We start from the raw sequence: 21,981 nt of genomic DNA on the forward strand, positions 1-21,981 counted from the left end.
TGCAAGCCGAAGAACACCATCCCAACCGTGAAGCACGGGGGTGGCAGCATCATGCTGTGGGGGTGCTTTGCTGCAGGAGGGACTGGTGCACTTCACAAAATAGATGGCAGAATGAGGAAGGAAAATTATGTGGATATATTGAAGCAACATCTCAAGACATCAGTCAGGAAGTTAAAGCTTGGTCGTAAATGGGTCTTCCAAATGAACAATGACCCCAAGCATATTTCCAAAGTTGTGGCAAAATGGCTTAAGGACAACAAAGTCAAGGTCAAAGTCATTGGAGTGGCCATCACAAAGCCCTGACCTCAATCCTATAAAAAATGTGTGGGCAGAACTGAAAAAGTGTGTGCGAGGAAGGAGGCCTACAAACCTGACTCAGTTACACCAGCTCTGTCAGGAGGAATGGGCCAAAATTCAACCAACTTATTGTGGGAAGCTTGTGGAAGGCTACCCGAAACATTTGACCCAAGTTAAACAATTGAAAGGTAGTGCTACCAAATACGAATTAAGTGTATGTAAACTTCTGACCCACTGGGAATGTGATGAAAGAAATGTGTCAGTGTCAGTGTGTAGCGGTAGGACGGAGTCAGGCGCAGGACACAGAACTTGGTCAACGACGTACTTTACTTATCACAAGTAAATAAACATATCCTCCACGCAGGGAAGGAAATACAGACTCACAAAGCAAATGACAACAAGACAACAAACAATCACGCACAACACCATGAGAGAACCAGAGGGTAAAATAGGGAAACAAATTAACGTACATTGGAACCAGGTGTGTGCAATAAAGACAAAACAAGTAGAACACAGAAACATAGATCGGAGGCAGCTAGTACTCCGGTGACGACGAACGCCGAAGCCTGCCCGAGCAAGGAGGAGGAGCAGCCTAGGCTGAATTCGTGACATCTCTCTAGTATTATTCTGACATTTCACATTCTTAAAATAAAGTGGTGATCCTAACTGACCTAAAACAGGGAATATTTACTAGGATTAAATGTCAAGAATTGTGAAAAACTGAGTTTAAATGTATTTTGGCTAAGGTGTATGTAAACTTCCGACTTCGACTGTATTACTATATTGTCCTTTTGCTTGTTTGATGACTCTGCAGAGGTCATAGCGGGACTTCTTGTACTTGTTCCTGTCCTCAGCCATGGCCTCAGGGTCGTCTGCACCAGCCCTGTGTGTGGTAGCCCGATCCTTTAGTTTAGCGCCAACCTCAGTGTTAATCCGGGGCTTTTGATTGGGGAAGCAGCAAACATTTTACATTTTACATTTTAGTCATATAGCAGACGCTCTTATCCAGAGCGACTTACAGTTAGTGAGTGCATACATTTTTCATACTGGCCCCCCGTGGGAAATGAACCCACAACCTTCACTGTGGGGACAATGTCGCCTATGCATATTCCTAATGAAGCCGGTGATGGAGGTGGTTAGCTCGTCGATGTTATCGGCCGAGTCCCGAAACATATTCCAATCAGCGCTAGCAAAGTAGTCCTGTAGCATAATCTCTGATTCTGGTGACCATTTCTCAATGGAGCGAGTCACGGGTATTTCCTGTTTGAGCTTCTGCTTGTTAACAGGAGACAGGAGTACGGATTCCTGATCTGATTTGCCGAATGGCGGACTAGGGAGGGCCTTGTATGCTTGCTTGTGGGTAGAATAACAGTGGTCTAGGAATTTATCACCCCTAGTGGCTAGGAAGACATGTTGATGGAAGTTGGACATCACATGTCTTAATTAAAATTGCCTCTGGATGTACGTTTTCCTGCTTGTTTATAGCCTCATACACTTCGTTAAGTGCCAGCTTATTTTTCTTGTCCTGAGGTGGAATGTATACAACAGTCACGATAACAGCTGAAAACTCCCTCGGGAGGAAGAAGGGTCGGTGTTTGACCATCAGGTATTCAAAGACGGGTGAACAATGGGTCGACACTTCCACCGCGCTCGACCAGCACACCAGTTGTTGTTGATGAAGAGGCAAACCCTTCCCCCTCTCGATTTCCCCGACTCCACTGTCCTGTATGCCGGTGAATGGAGAATACATCGAGTTGGATAGCCATGGTGGGTACTTGTCCTTGAGCTATGTTTCAGAAAAGCAGAGAATGCAGTTTTGAGAGTCGCATTGGTAGGAAATCCGCGATCGGAGGTCATCCATCTTATTATCAAGTGAGGGAAGAGGTGGCTAGTTTTCCCTTTGCCTTAATCTCGCGATGATCCCCTTTATCACACCATGATCCCCCCTCTCTTGCCTCTGTAACATTGGCGTTTCCTCTTGGGTAGCCCGAAAATTGGGTTGGAATTACAGAAAGAGCCCAGGGCAGATGAGTCGAAGTTGAAGCCGGAATTGAGGTAAGTAACTGCCGATCTGATGTTCGAAATTCTTGTCGGTTGTAAGAAATGATAGTGAAAATAAAGTAAAAAATAAACTACAAAATAAATGGCAAAATAGCAAAGTTGGGTCAGAGCTTGCAAAACGGTGGCAATCCAGTACAGCACCATCTTCATTAGTAACATCAGCATTTCGCGGCACCCGCTATAACATCTGCTAAACTGTGTACACAACCAATAAACTTTGATTTGGTTAGATTTTTTACCAAAGGACAGCGTGTTGTGCATTTCTCAAATGCATAAAGATTAAACTGTCACTGTCAGAAACTAACATAGGAACGTATCCTCTTGCAGGGTGGCAGAGAAGTTTTGGCTTACAGTAACCTTTACGTCTTTGTGTGCACTCTAAATAAATGAATAGTTTGACATGATCGTTGGTCACTTCCGAAGTTAAGGAGGAAAAAGAGAGAACAAGAAAGAAAGAGCGGGAGAGAGAATAGGGAGAATCACTTTTACAGAAGGCAGTGTGTTCCGAGCGAAAGACAAAAGGGAAACAGTGGGAGTGACTGAGGTCCAGGAGGATTGCAGAGTGAGGGTGGACTTGCCAATTGACCAGGTAAAAATCAACTCTGTTAGGCCTTGATGACCTGCAGAACAATATGGTCATAAAACCTATGCAATGACTACCCAACGTGGTTGTGCTGTAGCCTTGTCCCAAATCTGTTGGTGCTGTCTTGCCAACTTCTTGGTCAAACAGACAGATCTGGAACCAGGCTAGCTGTAACTGACCATTAACAAACTTGTGTACAAGACAAGTGATGCAAGGCTACTGTAGGCTGACCGGTAATAAACTCAAAGAGGGTTCTCCTTTCTTTCTCCCCAGGTTGAGGCCATGGTAGTAGATGCAGAGGAGCATTATGACCAGATGTATTCTTGGCCGGGCAGTGAGACCCAGAGTCCTTACAAAGCTTTCCTCCAAGGCTCTGATGCGTCTAGTGTTGTCCAGAGGCCTGTGTCTGCAGGCTTCAGGAAGGTCAGTGGACTGGACTGCCATGTGGACAGTGCAGTGCATTTGTGAATGAAGGGAATGGATGGATATATTTAATTGAATGATACTGTATTGATCCGTTAGAGGGGAAATTGGGTTTGAAGTTCACCACCGGCAGCAGACATAGATAGTGGTAGTGTTTGCACTTGTATCACTTGTTTAACAATAGTTTTTGCATGTATGTGTCAAGGGTTGGAACCGGTTCAGGGAACAGAACAGAAAACTGTGAAATAACTAAATTATTTGAGGAACGGAACCCAAAATGAAAACGAAAGTGATCTATACTGTTCCAGAACAGAACCGTTATTTTAAAAGCATTGGAACTTGTTAATAACATTATTTTATGTTCCAGGCATTTTTTTCCAGTCCCCAAAAAATCGCAAACAAAGAGCCTGTGCAAAGACCTCACTCTGCCACTCAAACTTATACCAACAACTGCCTTCCAGCTGGAAATCTTTGCCAGTGGGTGTAGGCTACCTGCCCTTCCCCTCTGAAGCATAGGTTACTGTAGCCTACTGACGACGTTAGAAGCGTAATTCAGAAATTAGGGAGAGATGTTTATTTAGAGAAGAATGGATTTACTTTTTCAATGCTAGTTATCACGTTTCACATTGGATTTATTAACTACAAAAAGGTACGAGATGTTTTGAATTCTAGTGCTGCTCTGCACACACAAACTTCTTAGCTAGCTAGCTAACATTTGCTCTGGTCCAACGTTAAACCAACTCGGAAGTTCAAAGACATTCAAAGTTCCTCCATAGAAGCCACTCCTCCATAGGTATAATTCTGTGGGCATAATTCAGATAATGCATGTCACAACAAGATGCCCAGCGCTTCAAGGCAAGCTTCCTCCATCCTCTCTTGCTCTCCTCACCCTCAACATTTATGTTGCATCTCGCTCCCTATACTGTGACTGGCAGCACAGTGTGTTTGTCTTTCATTATGATGAAACCATGCTGTAACGGCTAAATACAATTTGCTCTTAACGACTTTCCTATACAGATTAAATCACTTACCCGCTCCACAGCAAGCTGCTCTATGATTGGTGAAATAATTGAATGTCGAGCTAAATGTAAAAAATATATGTATTTCAGAGGTTTAAAAAAGAACAGAAAGCAATGATATAAACCAGTACTTTGTTTGGGTTCTAACCGGTTCAGAACTTGATTTTGCTGGTCGGAACAGTGGAACGGAACAAAAAAATATATGGTTCTGTTCAAAATGAAACGATTGGAAAATACAGTCATTTCAGTTCCACCCCCTGGTATGTGTGCCTGTGCGCGTGTTCCAGTCCTCGGCCCCCTTGTCAGGTCGCGGAGAGTCAGGTCGAGGCACTGGTCTGACCAGCCCCAGAGACGGAGGACTAAAGTCACCTTTGAAACCTGAGCCACAGACACACACACACAGACACACACAGCTTATCTCCAGCTAGCAGAATGAACAGAGTGATGCCTACTAGACTGGGGAAATACAGCATGGGCCCATCTTATTAGTGTAGAATACCGTAACCACCACATTTACTTGTGTTAGATCCCCATCCCTCCCTTATTCTAGTTATTATGTATGTCATGAAGAATGGTTCGAGTGCTGTGTATACAGATGTTTCTGCATGGATGTGTGGTTTCTAGAAATTGCACTCATTTAAATACACTTATTCTGGTATAATAATTCTCAAAGGAATTAGAATGAGGAGCTTCATAACAGTGATGAATGTACACAATAGTTGGCCGATATTACTATTCCATGCAATTGTAGCCAGCTTTGGAAATTAGAAGATATTGAGTCTTCTTTAAGCAATCAATAACAGTGAACATTTTGTTTAATGAAAACTATAATTTCAGCCAATGGTAATTATGGTGTAGGGAGATGTTTTGGTGTGGTATGCACTTTTGTAATAAAGATATTCTCAATTTCTTATCTAAATCATTATTGACTTCGGGCGGTAGTTATGACCCTGCTAAGGACCTCATCAATAGCTTTATTCATTACTTGTCGCATTTACTCATAAATGAATATTGCTGATTCAGAATGGCTATAGATTCCGTGAATGACCATTAGATAATGGGGAATAATGATATTCCACAATCCGGCAGCAGCTAACAAGAAGTAGTGCAATTGTAATTGTGCTATTCACACTTCTGTCCTATACAGACATCTACATTTAAGTGGTTTGAAATAGGGTTGATGAAATTAACTTTATGAGTACAAAAGGGACTTTATTATTAGTATTAGAGCAGGGAATTGCTGCTTTAAAAGCGAAGTTTGACTTCTTGAAGTTTATTGTCATAATTAGAGAATACCTGAAGAATATTAAAGTCATCCCCAGTGAATATATTTAATGTGTTTTGTAGCTACATTTTATGAGCTACATTTATATTGGAGATGATAATATCAATACTATTTATGGAAGCTTTGATGGCAGGTAAAACCTGAAGCTAATATTCTGGCTAAACAATGTATAACCATTACTCACTTCTCTCACCATCTCTTTTCCAGTCTCCTACAGTATATTAAGATGAACAGAATGTTTCAATCTGTCCTGCATCTTCATCATCTAGTGTAAATGATAATAAGAGAATATGTCTATGACCCATAGTTGGGAGCAATTTTCAAACGCCTGAAGGTACCACGTTCATCTGTACAAACAATAGTATGCAAGTATAAACACCATGGGACCACGCAGCCGTCATACTGCTCAGGAAGGAACCGCGTTCTGTCTCCTAGAGATGAACGTACTTTGGTGCGAAAAGTGCAAATAAATCCCAGAACAACTGCAAAGGACCTTGTGAAAATGCTGGAGTAAACAGGTACAAAAGTATCTATATCCACAGTAAAACGAGTCCGTTATCGACATAACCTGAAAGGCCGCTCAGCAAGGAAGAAGCCACTGCTCCAAAACCGCCATAAAAAAGCCAGTTTGCAACTGCACATGTGGACAAAGATCGTACTTTTTGGAGAAATGTCCTCTGGTCTGATGAAACAAAAATAGAACTGTTTGGCCATAATGACCATCGTTATGTTTGGAGGAAAAAGGGGGTTCCTTGCAAGCCGAAGAACACCATCCGAACCGTGAAGCACGGGGGTGGCAGCATCATGCTGTGGGGGTGCTTTGCTGCAGGAGGGACTGGTGCACTTCACAAAATAGATGGCATCATGATGAAGGAAAATTATGTGGATATATTGAAGCAACATCTCAAGACATCAGTCAGGAAGTTAAAGCTTGGTCGCAAATGGGTCTTCCAAATGGACAATGACCCCAAGCAATAAAAGCCTAAATAAATCATTCTCTCTACTATTATTCTGACATTTCACATTCTTAAAAAAAGTGGTGATCCTAACTGACCTAAAACAGGGAATTTTTACTACGATTAAATGTCAGGAATTGTTAAAAACTGAGTTTAAATGTATTTGGCTAAGGTGTATGTAAACTTCCTACTTCAACTGTAGGTATGACAACATATGACTGCAATAGACTGATGCAAAGGCGGCTGGAACAGGGCAATCATCTAAAGACGTTTGTTCATTTTGGCATTGTTTGAGAGTTCGAGCTGATCACAGACTGATCTACAAATAATAGTGAGTAGTAATTTAGAATGCAAGGTGATTTGTAGATCAGTCATTGTGCAGACGCCGACTGTAATGCAGCTGATCTCAAACACGCCCATTGAGTTAAATTGACGGTAGTTGTTTCTAGATGGGTCTTTTGGAACTTCACACCTTTAGTTGTGCTCCCCTTATCTCAGTAATGTACTGTTTTCCTTTAGCCTAGAAACAATGTAGAAATGGTAACGGTTGGCTGAATGTTCATGGATGTTGAACAAGGGTAGAGTTGAACGAGCTTGTGTAATTTTCTGTTTTTAACAATCGTTTGCTGTGTTTTAATGATATCGGCTGTTTTGTCATTTATCTTAATTAATATCGCTAGAAATGCCAATAGGACTAGGTATGTTTTATCAATCGTCTTCCTCTTCTTAAGAATTTTGTGATAAAAAATCAAATAGTTATCGATCGTGCCATCGACCTCCCCTATTTTTTGCCAATGCAATTCCTTTTCATTTGTCTTGTCCTGTTTTCCTGGCTACTATTCCCTAGCTTAGGTTCGCTGTTGCTGAAGCTTCTCCTCTCATGCAAGATCAACTATAATCAACCCCAGACAATGTCACTGGCTTCTGCAGCAACCAGGCTATTCCTCTGGGGCTTGGAGGGCCTACTACATTCTACCATTCAATTACTGTTCATTAGACAGTGTACATCCATTAATCAGACTGAGATGTTATGCTATTCCTCAAAGGGCCATTGAATCAGGGAGGAAAAACACATGCTGTTTATCCTTGTTTCCTGTTCTGAGATACTGTAGGAGTACAAAGAACACACTCTGGGATTCCCACTTGATATGTCTCTGTTTTTGACTTCTGCTCCACACGTCTTGGAATGCAAGATTAAGAAACAGAGCGTGCTAGAGACTTACCGCATATGCACCGCAGTATTAGGAATCAAATAGATCACTTGGAGGAGACAGATTTAGTGAATCGGGCCCATATGCATTGAATCTGGCTGGATGATGATATGAGATATGATTTATGTGCCTTCGTTCCAGGAGACTAAAGAGGAGGTAGAGGCGGTGTCATCCTCAAAGCTGTGCGGAATACGGTCATGGATCTCCAAGTTCTTCAAGGGTAGGTTCATCAAAGCATAGTAGCACCGCAAGCTAGTTGCCCCACGTTTCCTCCACAACACAACTGAACATAATGCGCCCATAACAGACCATAAAGAGACCGCTAATACACTCGGCGTTACCCGGTTTCCCCCTTCGCATGTCACCGGATCCCCAACCGCAACTCCACACATCTGGGAGAGCTAACGTACTTTATGGTTACCATCTGGTCGAGAGGTTGGAGTTGCATTCCCCGATCTCACATGACTTATTATTTAGTATTAAAGGCACCTGCACTTCACAAAGTGCCCCATACAGTATGTCCCGTACTGTGGATTATTCACATACGTTTTATTTTTCCCATGCAATCGTGTCTACCCTGACAGATATTCAGGGTTCTCCCCAGGATTTTTTAACAAGGTTGTGCTACTGAGTATGGCTGGGGGAGAGGCCCGGAGGGGGGCAGTGCCCCCTTAGGACTCAGAGATTGTTACTTTTCTGAACACCTGTAACTGCAATTTCCTGCAATCTAGAGCAAAAAAATTCCTTATATGATAACAAATCTCTTAGATTCTTTGGGGAGAACCCTGGATATTGTATAGGTGGGAAAATCACACTGGTCTTAGATTAGTATGCCTGTATCTTCTAAATTATTGCATTTTGGATACAGTATTTTAAAATGGGTTGAATAGAATGTATGACTAGCAAAGATGTAAATAACATATTCTTGAATATGACTTCAAATCATGTGTAGATTAACACAATGATTAGAAAGATATACCATGACACAACGAGACCTAACGATACCATGATAGGACATGACTCTTCTATGTCAGAGGATGTGCCTCACACCTAGCTCAAACAATTTTCTCTAATTGCCCACAAAGCATAGCCTGTAGGAGCAAGGCCATTCAGTGATCCATAGGTGTTCCAGCATTTTCCATTGTCCCCATGAGAATTCTATTGGTGAATAATGAACGACCGGGGCCTTCCATGTGGTTATTTACTGTTCCTGATCTGAGGTGCCACAGCATAATAACAACATCCTGTGTTGCTAACAGTAGGCAATTTACAGAAGCAGTCTCATCGCCATGTCTCATCCATGTTTTCTTTATATTCACATTTGCTTTATATTGACTGGACTGGAGCTCTGGCATGATGACAGAGATGGGAATTTTAGCAAATGGAGGGAAATATGGCCTGTTAAGTTCTTCTCTTTGTGTGGAATAGAGATATTCCCATTAGGGGTCCTTGGAATCGTGACTTCTCATCATTGGCGTTGTGAGCTCTAGACTTGTCCTTACTATTTGTATGCGCATTGCTGTTTATTGTCATTATTTGTCAATGGGACTGAATGGCTTGGCGTATATGCCCCATATTCACTCACCCAACATCTACACATCTGTTCAGTAGCCTTGATCATCTATGCCACAACCACTTCAGAGCTGAAGTGAAGTGAAGGGGAATTTTGAAATACAGGAAATTAATGGGATCTACTCTAACAGTAAGGGAACCCAACACTGCCAGTCTGTGCCACATCTGTCTGTGCCAGTCTTTATCCTCGATGGGATTTTTCCAGTTGGTCGAAATAGGAAACCTTCTTCAGTTCAGCAAATGTAAATCTACCTTCAAAGAGCTTTTTCTTCATATTTGTGTCCAGGTTGGATTAGGGTAGGCCTCTATACTAGGGCATTCTGTCCTGGGTTTCCTTGTATAACAGTAGACACTACAGTGTTCAGTTTGCTGGAGATTCTCCTTCAAAAGTTATTGGCAACATGAACAATGGCCTGGTAATTTACAGTGACTGATAGGGCTGCTGACAGAAGTTGTAAAGCATGCTGATTGATTGGCGATATGAGATGTGTAGTGTGTCACAAATTAATGTGTAGTAAATAATTTCTTCGGACCCGGGAGTAGTTTCGAATGATGACCTTTATAGCTATTTGACTTTTCCTCTTATTTATGTAAATCACATATGTATTGTTCTGATGTACAAGTTGTCATATTTATCAAAGGTCATGAAATAATGCTCCAATGTTTGTAACTTAGTCATTAAAAAAATATAAAAAATTTACAGAGAAAAGCTAAAAGTGACCAGCTTCCAGACCAATATGCCATTTATTCAGTCAGAGGTAGGTTGTGCGGGGTAGAGAGTAAAAAACATGGCAAATTAAAAGGTTTAACAAAATCCCCCACCCTTGATCTGTATAAAAGGGGTATTGTCACACATTGGTAATTGCATGTTCCATGGATATTTGAGCAGTCCATTTCACGATACGCCTTTTCATACTCAAGTTGAGTACTGGTTTATGCTCAGAGCAAATAATATCCCTATGGAATTGAACACTTGAGGGGGAAAAAAATACCTTTTGTTAACTATGGGTGAAAATGTATGCTTCTCATTCATCAGTTACATGGCATGAAAGAGCCCTTCAAAGCAGCTCCACTAGCAATACGTTTTTCGTCATGGAAAAATAATAAGTTCCAAAAAATTTGCCATTGTGATGTGAGGAGGAGAGAGGGGATGTCTGCGTGTGATCTCAGCTGCCATTGTGATGACGGGCCCCTGTGAAGTGCACCACTGGCCAGTTACAACTTAGCTTTGATTGCCAGTTGTTCTATTCGTGGTCCGCTTTGGACTGCATCTCGAGATGACAGCCAACCTTGTCCAGTGTGTCCATCCATTGTAGCAACTGCTGCAGCTCTTTATTGGCTCCAGGCACCATCAAGGGCATGCTCCGATGAGCATTATGTATAATTGATCATACAATGCATCTACGACAGCAGCTGTTCATTCATTTTAATTGAATGCCATTTTTCATTTCTCCTGTTGACAGACTGTGTGGTCAACCTATTGTAACAAGGTAGGGCTTTGTTGTGTTGTTGGATGCACTTTGATATGGGTGGACCCTGTGGTTCCCGAATGCATTAGCATCTCTGTTCTCTCTTTCTCGATACAGAATTCTAAGAGCCAGAGCCAGGGAGTCCTATAGTAACATAAACAGTGGAGGACAAAGCACCCCTCTCCTTCGTGCGACCCCATGTATGAGATGAAACAGTGTTATAAACCAAATAAAAATGTCTTCGGCTTGACAGCCCCACCATAGATATATGGCCTCTTATTCCAGGGACTATATTGCATAATTATGTATGGCTATGAATATTGCATGGCACCTCACACTGAGCCATGGTAAGATGCCTAATTGCAGAGTTTAATTATTAAGAAGCAAAGATCCTGGGCGGGTTTCACAGAAGCACTTTTTATAAATTATTTTTGGAGGTTTTTCTGATTAATTATTTTGGGGCTGGTACCTCATCAGCAGGCATAGTGGACAGTGTAACCACTGCTGAGACAGACCTATCCTCCCATGGAGAGGAATTACTATGCTGATTAAAATCTGGAGGAATCAACAAATAACATAATGATGTTGGAGTGGATCAAACAAATGATTCACTTCTCTCACAGTCAAGGCTATTAAAACACAGAGGCGCTGTGATGGGGAGAATAAGAGCTGTTGGCATTGACCTTCAGGGCACTGGTTTAATTTCTCCATGTAACGTGAGAGAGATTGAAAACAATGTTGTTTGCCTGAGTGCAGAGTACTCTATGTCAGTGGTTCCCAACCAAGGGTACTAGGACCCCTGGGGGTACTTGGCCTATGCACAGGGGGTGCTTGAGAAGACTCATGAGACCATAGGCCTACTGGTAAAATGCACGTGAGCGGGTACTTCAGGAGTACTCTGGGTAGAGCAAAATTCAGTTTGTGGTACAGTAACCAAAAAAGGTTGAGATCCACTGCTCTTAGTTGTAAATACAATATATTTCCTGACACCATCCTGAGAGATACTTAGCAATCAAGGAAGAGAAAGGAAACCACTTATTCACTTTTTCTCCAACACGAATGCGACGAAAGCTGTAGATTATATCTACATATCTGTGAAATGAAGACTCCAGTGGAGGCTCTCTGATTGTTAAATTGACTCATTGACAGTAATTTTTCTACTCACTTAAACTATTTTCCCCCCACAAATGAATAAAAGGCTATCTACTGTACAGGGGTTGCTCCATAACCTACTTCCACTGTTCCGCAATGACATAGCTACCTTTTCTGTCTTTCTGTCTTTTCTAACTTTTTGGTGAACTAGGGAGAGGCCACCCAAAGTCTTCTTTAACATCCATTAGCCTTTTAGTGTGTGAAAAAAAAAATGGAAGCCACTTTGGCCTATAATGGTGGTCAAATTTGAGACAAAAGCTGTTTTCAGAGTCCTTATCCACAGTTACCTGATGTTGCGACATAAGTGAAACTTTAAAGGCTATCTTCTATAACTACAATAATAATCATGTTGACAGCTGACCTGTAATACTCAGTGCCATGCAGTCTACCCAAGACAAGCTACTGCAGTGTGAACTGAAGCTTGGCACGACAATAGGTTCAAACTCAGAGTAATGGATCAAATGGCTCCTGCAAAATGCATTGCAGTCTCACACTTACGAAATCTAGTCAAGCCGCTTTTTGCAAGACCAGCACAAATTGTTGAATAATTGATAAGGATCAATGGGAGGATTACTTGAGTGTGTCCAGCAGTGTTTAGTCTGGCTTACTCTCCAATACCCAGTCTGTCAATGATGTGTCAGTGGTCTTGTAGCCTACAGACATGCAAGACATTTAGACATGTAAGACATCACCTAGCTATCCACTTCCTTTGTGTGTTTTTGAACAACCATCTATTCTGTGATGGGCTCAAGGTCTTGTTTGAGTTAATCGAGTAGGTCAAAGAGCAGCTCCGTAGGGCACAGTTTGAAGACATCCTGACAGAATATTTTGGCTAACATTGAAAGAGATTCTGGAACAGGCTAACAAAAAATAGAATAGTGAAAGAAAGCAAAGGATCACAAATTGGTAAAAGTCAACATCTAACCAAGGATTTTACTTAAACAGATCACTGGGTGACTGATTGACAAAATTTCCTCCTCAATATCCTACTCTCTCTGGCTTCAGTCAATGCTTAGGTCCACTAGCAGCAGTGACATTTTAGTAAGCAACCAGCATCAAGATTTACATAAATGATGGCTCAAGATATAATTGTAGTATGTGCGTGTGTGTGTCTGCATGTGTGTGTATTTGTGAGAGAGTGTGTGTGAACCAGTATGCTGCCTGTGTACCAGCAGCTCTCTGAAGGGCCTAAAGTGGTACTCCTGGCAGGCAGTCTTACAGTCCCGGACATCACTGACATCATCCAGAGCCACATCTTTTTTCCCCTCGCTCTCTTCCGGTCGGTGAGCTACTGCTAATGGCTGGAGGCTCAGCTAAAAGCCCCCAGTGTGATAAGATGTGAGTCAAAGAGAGAGAGAGGGAGACAAGGAGACTGTATCATTGGGCCAGCTATGTACTGATTATTCTGTGATGAGGAAATGGTCTAAAAATAAAAACAAATGGAAAAAGGCTAGATGATATCATCTCCACATTGCTGACAATGGCGACTGTAGAGCAAGGGGAGGGATGGGAGTGTGGGGGACGGCAACTTCTCTGCCTCCTTAAATGACTTTACCTTAGAGAAGTATGGTAGAAGGTAAAACTGGTGCTAGTAAGGCTAGTTAATAGCATTGGGACTCATGGGGAGAGGCTACCTATCCACAGAAAGTGTGCAGGACTTACACACTAGGGGCCGACTGAGCTCTAGGCGCCTTTCCCCACTCCCAAACATTTTTTTAAAGAAAAAAATGAATGTTCAAACTGTAGGCAACAAATATACATCACAATAAATACATTATAAATCAATACGACAGTAACCCCAAGTTGTTGATAAACCTTTTGAATTCTCACCTGTATCAAGACCTCCTAATTAGCCTTCAAGTTCAGGTGAGGTGACTCGTGACCCCAATGCTCGTGAGAGTTGTGACTCGTCCGGTCAGAGAGTGAGTGGGTGATCGCTATCAAAATTATGAGGCTAAACTAAAGTTTTAAATCTTCAAATCCCATAAATAAGCTTACATTTTGATTAATGATAAACTATTGGATTTGATTTAGTCCTATTCTTTAACTTACATTTTTGGTTGAGATGGAGACGCGAATCCAACATATCAATTATTAATTTGCTGACAAACTGGAATTAAAGCAAGACAGTAGCAGAGGTGGAACTATCCAAGCAGAAGATACATCTCCTTCACATGTTGATATTTGGTTGAGTTGAGAACCAAACACAATTCAATTTAAAATTTGAAATACAATAAACAGCCTATTAGCTTGTCTACGAGTTAAAAAATTAGATGTTGGATTCACGTCTCCAGCTCAACACTTCTACTGTGAGAGACGGAATCTAAAACAAAAATCCAGAAAATCACATTGTATGATTTTTAAGTAATTAATTTGCATTTTATTGCAAGACATAAGTATTTGATCACCTACCAACCAGTAAGAATTCCAGCTCTCACAGACCTGTTAGTTTTTCTTTAAGAAGCCCTCCTGTTCTCCACTCATTACCTGTATTAACTGCACCTGTTTGAACTCGATACCTGTATAAAAGACACCTGTCCACACACTCAATCAAACAGACTCCAACCTCTCCACAATGGCCAAGACCAGAGAGCTGTGTAAGGACATCAGGGATAAAATTGTAGACCTGCACAAGGCTGGGATGGGCTACAGGACAATAGGCAAGCAGCTTGGTGAGAAGGCAACAACTGTTGGCGCAATTATTAGAAAATGGAAGAAGTTCAAGATGACGGTCAATCACCCTCGGTCTGGGGCTCCATGCAAGATCTCACCACGTGGGGCATCAATGATCATGAGGAAGGTGAGGGATCAGCCCAGAACTACACGGCAGGACCTGGTCAATGACCTGAAGAGAGCTGGGACCACAGTCTCAAAGAAAACCATTAGTAACACACTACGCGGTCATGGATTAAAATCCTGCAGCGCATGCAAGGTCCCCCTGCTCAAGCCAGCGCATGTCCAGGCCCGTCTGAAATTTGCAAATGACCATCTGGATGATCCAGAGGAGGAATGGGAGAAGGTCATGTGGTCTGATGAGACAAAAATAGAGCTTTTTGGTCTAAACTCCACTCGCTGTGTTTGGAGGAAGAAGAAGGATGAGTACAACCCCAAGAACACCATCCCAACCGTGAAGCATGGAGGTGGAAACATCATTCTTTGTGGATGCTTTTCTGCAAAGGGGACAGGACGACTGCACCGTATTGAGGGGAGGATGGATGGGGCCATGTATCGCGAGATCTTGGCCAACAACCTCCTTCCCTCAGTAAGAGCATTGAAGATGGGTCGTGGCTGGGTCTTCCAGCATGACAACGACCCGAAACACACAGCCAGGGCAACTAAGGAGTGGCTCCATAAGAAGCATCTCAAGGTTCTGGAGTGGCCTAGCCAGTCTCCAGACCTGAACCCAATAGAAAATCCTTGGAGGGAGCTGAAAGTCCGTATTGCCCAGCGACAGCCCCGAAACCTGAAGGATCTGGAGAAGGTCTGTATTGAGGAGTGTGCCAAAATCCCTGCTGCAGTGTGTGCAAACCTGGTCAAGACCTACAAGAAACGTATGATCTCTGTAATTGCAAACAAAGGTTTCTGTACCAAATATTAAATTCTGCTTTTCTGATGTGTCAAATACTTATGTCATGCAATAAAATGCAAATTAATTACTTACAAATCATACAATGTGATTTTCTGGATTTTTGTTTTAGATTCCGTCTCTCACGGTTTAAATGTACCTATGATACAAGTTACAGACCTCTACATGCTTCGTAAGTAGGAAAACCTGAAAAATCGGCAGTGTATCAAATACTTGTTCTCCCCACTGTACATTTCTTCTTATGTAATCATAGAAAGCGTGCATGTTCAAGATAGCCTGCAAAGGTTGCAGACACAGGTCTGTGGAGATCTTCACAATTGAGATAATAATCTGTGCAGAATCTCGAACAACATTGATCACTTGCACTATGTACTTTTAATGTAATCTCAACTGCAAACCAGTTAATTTGGTTGTGCTATTACATGAAGCACAGTGATAACACCTTCATTTGTTGTATGCATACAAAATATCTGACATTGTTTTTTCATTGGAATTTGGTTGTGCTTTTAGATAGTTGAAAGCATAGTGATAACACATTGGAAATTCAACATATTTCTGGCTGTTTTTTTGAGTGGGTGAATAAAGGTTGAAATGTCATTGGTCAAGGTCTTAACCAAATATGACACACATTTCCATGTTGAAATTATGTGGTGTGCCCAGTGGGAACCTACTGCTGAAATCACGGGCATAGCCAGAAATTCGTAGGTGGGTGGGCCCACAGAAATTTGGATGGGCCTACGATGGGGTGCTTAGGAGTATTTTTTAAATAATAATGTATGATTTTTTAGTTTTTGCTCAATCTGATTTGGTGGGCCTGGCAGGGCCTGGCTCCCCAGTGGGTGGGCCTGTGTCCACTCAGGCCCACCCATGCATATGCCCCTGGCTGAAATGCACTGAATTAATTGAGGAACATGATAACGCTCAGAATTTATGAACGGCCTGTTTCACAATTCACAGCAATGTCATTGGCGATTAAAGATAGTTGCTCTATCAGTACTAAATATACGTTTCATTTGCTCTGAAATCTTTACATATTGGCGCAGCCAAGCCGACGCAGCACCCCTCTTATTTGGGGAGAACCCTGGCATAGTGACCATATGTTAGTTTCAAACACTTTAAATGGGCACTTCTGATTTTTGCGGTATTTCCAGGGATTCTCGAGATATTAATTATTCCCAGTATTGAAACGGTAGATTTTCGGGAAAATATGAATCTCCCTACTCCATCCCATACCCTTTTCACATAGGGATTTTACCCTATGACAAACAATGTCAGTATACAACAAGTTATTGCTCACTTATACCCTTTAATCATACATCATTGGAAAGCTTAGATTCACAGCTATCCATCAGACACATTTTCAGAAGGTTCAGGTCAACCGAACTTTGACCTCTAGGCTACATACCATAATTACCTGTAAAAACTGCTTTAAAAAGGAAACCCTGATACATTTTAAACTTTGTTTGACAAGAGGTTCTGAAAGGTCATGAAATTACCTTTAAAATGATATATAATATAATCAACTTAAAGCACCAGCCACAACTATTGTTTAAAAAAATCGCCCGGCTGAGCTGCCTGCCATCCAGGACCTCTATATCAGGCGGTGTCAGAGGAAGGTCCGAAAAATTGCCAAAGACTCCAGCCACCCAAGCCATAGACTGTTCACTCTGATACCATCCAGCAAACGGTACTGGAGCATCGTCTCTCTGACCTTCTGAGACACCTTCTACCCCCAAGTCATAAGACTGCTAAATAACCAGACATCTAAATAGTCAATTAATGTTACCCAAACTATCTTCATTGACTGTCTTGCAATGACCCTATGCACACTCACTAGACTACATATACTCACCATATGCACACTGGGTGATTCTCAATATCCATGCTACAGTGCTCCACACTCTCATGCTCCGAGTGCTTTCTCCTAGGACGTTCTTTTGAGTACGTTCTTGTGAGGATGAGAGTGTGGAGAATGCATAAAACATTACATTTGAGAAACACTTCCCCTACTGTATTACCTCCCCATTCACTGAACCTTCTTCCAACCAGGACAATGCCAACAATAGAGACAAAACAAGATACATACAAAGCAAATGTTTTACTCCGTAATTATCAGCTAACTACATGTGGATCATAATAATATAGCTAGATAGCAAGTTAAACAGGCAAAAATAACCTAAAACGAATGTTATGCAAGGTAGATTTACATTTTTCATGTATAGCTAGCTACCAATTCTTCAAGGCTAGCTAGCTATCCAGAGAGCCCTATTGACTTACTATGGACTTTTGCTGAACCTTCTTCCAGCCAGGACAATGGCAATAGAGACAAAACAAGATATACACAAAGCAAGTATTTTCTCTCACTTCAGCTCAAATAATGGCTGCCATTGATTTGATGAATCTCAAATATAAAACATATTTGATTTGTTTAACACTTTTCTGGTTACTACATGATTCCATATGTGTTATTTCATAGTTTCGATGTCTTCACTATTATTCTAAAATGTAAAACATTTTAAGAAATAAAGAAAACCCTTGAATGAGTAGATGTGTCCAAACTTTTGACTGGTAGTGTATATCTACCTCAAAAACCTTGTACCTCTGCACATTGATCTGGTACTGGTACTCCTTTATATAGCTCCATTCTTGTGTATTTTATTTAATTCCTCTTGTTACTATTTTATTTGTAAATTCTGCATCGTTGGGAAGGGCTCGTAAGCAAGCATTTCACGGTAAAGTCTACACCAGTTGAATTTGGCGCATGTGACAAATAAAATTTGATTTGATTTATTGTGCCATTGACATGGGTTGTTTGTCATAGTTTAAGTCCCTATGGGAACAATGAATGGGATGGGGGGATGAATGAAAGAGTGATAACACAGAAAGATGCCACTGCTGCACTGCTGTCACACATTTTCCAACTCTAGGGACATAGACCGTTAAATAAAATCACAAAGGCTGCATTTACACAGGCAACCCAATTCTGATATATATTTTCGCTAATTGGTCTTTTGACCAATCAGATCACCTCTGAATAAGATCTGATATGAAAAGATCTGATGTGATTGGTCAAAAGACCAATTAGTGGAAGTATATCAGAATTGGGCTGCCTGTATAAACACAGCATATGAGACATCGTTGGCCCAAGTGAGCCCGATGGCCCAAATTTGGGGGTCTGGCTCATGCTTGGCAGAGGGAGCCACTGGTCCAGATTTCCTTCCTCTTTCTAGGGCTGGTCAGTAAACCATATTTTACTATACTGAACAAAAATATAAATGCAACATGCAACAATTTAGAAGATTTTACTGAGTAACAGTGCATGTCAGGAAATAAGTCAATTGAAATAAATAAATTAGGCCCTAATCTATGGATTTCCGATGACTGGTCACAGATACCTTCAAAAAGATGTAGGGGCGTGGATCAGAAAACCAGTCAGTATCTGGTGTGATCACCATTCGCCTCATGCAGCGCGACACATCTCCTTTGCATAGAGTTGATCAGGCTGTTGATTGTGGCCTGTGGAATGTTGTCCCACTCCTCTTCAATGGCTGTGCGAAGTTGCTGGATATTGGCGATAATTGGAGCACACTGTCGTACACGTTGATCCAGAGCATCTCAAACATGCTCACTGGGTGACATGTCTGGTGAGTATGCAGGCCATGGAAGAAGTGGGACATTTTCAGGAATTGTGTAAAGCATTATCATGCTGAAACACGAGATGATGGCGGCGGATGAATGGCACGACAATGGGCCTCAGGATCTCTGCAATCAAATTGCCATCGATAAAATGCAATTGTGTTCATTGTCCGTAGCTTATGCCTGCCCATACCATAACCCCACCGCCACCATGGGGCACTCTGTTCACAACGTTGACATCAGCAAACCGTTTGCACACACAACGCCATACACGTGGTCTGCGGTTGTGAGGCCAGTTGGACTTACTGCCAAATTCTCTAAAACCACGTGTTGCACACACTCTAAAGTGCAGTCATCCATCGCAAAAAACGAGGCCTTTTAAAATCCGTTTTTTTTTTGCCCCCATTTTTTCAGGTTGTCCCCCATTTTTTTCACACTTTTCTAATATAAAAACAACATTTGATTTTCTGAATTGAAAACAATGCTTAAACCACATCAGGGGATGACTTTTGAGGTCTGTGAATTAAAAAAATATATATATTTTTGAGTGTACTTGCCCTTTAATTCAGGAGTATGCCCTGCACCATTGTTTGGTTAGAGGGTTTTTTGTAGTGCAGTAATTGCACATGTGATGATTATGTGTTCCATATACAGTGATTTGCATTGTGGCAGCCAATGGAATGGGTGGAGTAAAAGGCCAGCAACACTCCGTATTATTCAGAGCCCCATGAAATGACACCAGAGCGTCTGCTAAATGACGAAAATGTAAATGTAAATATATACATTCTACAGACCCTACGGAGTACTCCCTACAATACTTTTACTGGGGCACCCAGAATAGTTTTTGCTCTATAAGCCAATATGTATTCAATATACAGTGATTCGCATTGGGGGCATTTATATGACCTTGGATTTTTTTTAATAACCTGTGTTTAATGCAAATGTCACTTAAATATGAACAAATATGAATCAATGTTAATGTTTAGACAATTTGTTTTCATATATCATTAATAAATACAGGTTGTTGACACTTTTATACTATTACGTGGGGGACTTTTATTTTGAAAAGTGTCAAAATGCCATGACACTAAGTACTTTTTTAGTGTTCCTGAGGAGACGCTGGTCATGTCATGAGTTCGCAAATCAAATTGTCAATTGTGGTGCCACCGGACAGCGAAAAACAAGTAAGTTAACCTCTTAAGGATCGGACTCTTTTTTTAAAATTATCGCCTAAAATGACATACCCAAATCTAACTGCCTGTAGCTCAGAACCTGAAGCAAGGATATGCATATTCTTGATAGCATTTGAAAGGAATCACTTTGAAGTTTGTGGAAATGTGAAATTAATGTAGGAGAATATAACACATTAGATCTGGTAAAAGATAATACAAATAAAAAAACATGCGTTTTCTATTTATTTTTTTGTTCCATCATCTTTGAAATGCAAGAGAAAGGCCACAAGTAATATTGCAGTTTAGGCGCAATTTAGCAGTGTGTCTGCAAAGTTTCAGATTGATCCAGTGAAGCATTGCAATACTGGACTATTTTGTGTCAAGTCTTCCCAAATGTGCCGAATTGGTCAATTGATACATTTTCAAGTACATAACTATAGAGAACATACAAAAATGATATGGTAATACAAAATGTAAGTTTACACACTCCCAGGAATGTCATACATGATAGATCATTAGCTTATACACTAACTTTCGCACATCTAGATGGCCGGGCGGGGAGCCAGAGACAGCAGGGGTTCAAACTGTTTATTTGTTTTACCTTTATTTAACTAGGCAAGTCAGTTAAGAACAAATTCTTATTTATAATGACGGCCTAGACCGGCCAAACCCGGGTGACGCTGGGCCAATTGTGCGCCACCCTATGGGACTCCCAATCACGGCCGGTTGTGATACAGGGGGTCTGTAGTGACGCCTCAAGCACTGAGATGCAGTGCCTTAGACCGCTGCGCCACTCGGGAGCCTACAGTTGAATATAAAAATGGATTTTATCAAACAAAACTATGCTACATTTTATCTCTGGGACCCTCAGGATGACAAATCAGAGCAAGATTACTGAATGTACAGTGGGGGAAAAAAGTATTTAGTCAGCCACCAATTGTGCAAGTTCTCCCACTTAAAAAGATGAGAGAGGCCTGTAATTTTCATCATAGGTACACGTCAACTATGACAGACAAATTGAGAAAAAAAATCCTGAAAATCACATTGTAGGATTTTTTATGAATTTATTTGCAAATTATGGTGGAAAATAAGTATTTGGTCACCTACAAACAAGCAAGATTTCTGGCTCTCACAGACCTGTAACTTCTTCTTTAAGAGGCTCCTCTGTCCTCCACTCGTTGCCTGTATTAATGGCACCTGTTTGAACTTGTTATCAGTATAAAAGACACCTGTCCACAACCTCAAACAGTCACACTCCAAACTCCACTATGGCCAAGACCAAAGAGCTGTCAAAGGACACCAGAAACAAAATTGTAGACCTGCACCAGGCTGGAAAGACTGAATCTGCAATAGGTAAGCAGCTTGGTTTGAAGAAATCAACTGTCGGAGCAATTATTAGGAAATGGAAGACATACAAGACCACTGATAATCTCCCTCGATCTGGGGCTCCACGCAAGATCTCACCCCGTGGGGTCAAAATGATCACAAGAACGGTGAGCAAAAATCCCAGAACCACATGGGGGGACCTAGTGAATGACCTGCAGAGAGCTGGGACCAAA

At 41.4% G+C, this 21,981-nt stretch overlaps 1 protein-coding gene across 1 annotated transcript in view; it reads left to right on the top strand.

The window, feature by feature from the left end:
- dcdc2c (doublecortin domain containing 2C) overlaps positions 1-8,075 on the top strand; it is a gene marked incomplete at both ends in the record, with an annotated part of 31,729 nt that extends 23,654 nt beyond the window's left edge. The window contains 4 exons of the mRNA XM_084143974.1: positions 2,850-2,947; positions 3,215-3,343; positions 4,671-4,772; positions 7,977-8,075. Of these exons, the coding sequence (XP_084000100.1) occupies positions 2,850-2,947; positions 3,215-3,343; positions 4,671-4,772; positions 7,977-8,075 (428 nt within the window). The remainder of the gene's footprint in view (positions 1-2,849; positions 2,948-3,214; positions 3,344-4,670; positions 4,773-7,976) is intronic.
- Between the last annotated feature and the right edge of the window lie 13,906 nt (positions 8,076-21,981).

Source organism: Coregonus lavaretus (assembly GCF_964263955.1).
Source record: "Coregonus lavaretus genome assembly, chromosome: 27".
Lineage (NCBI taxonomy): Eukaryota > Metazoa > Chordata > Actinopteri > Salmoniformes > Salmonidae > Coregonus > Coregonus lavaretus.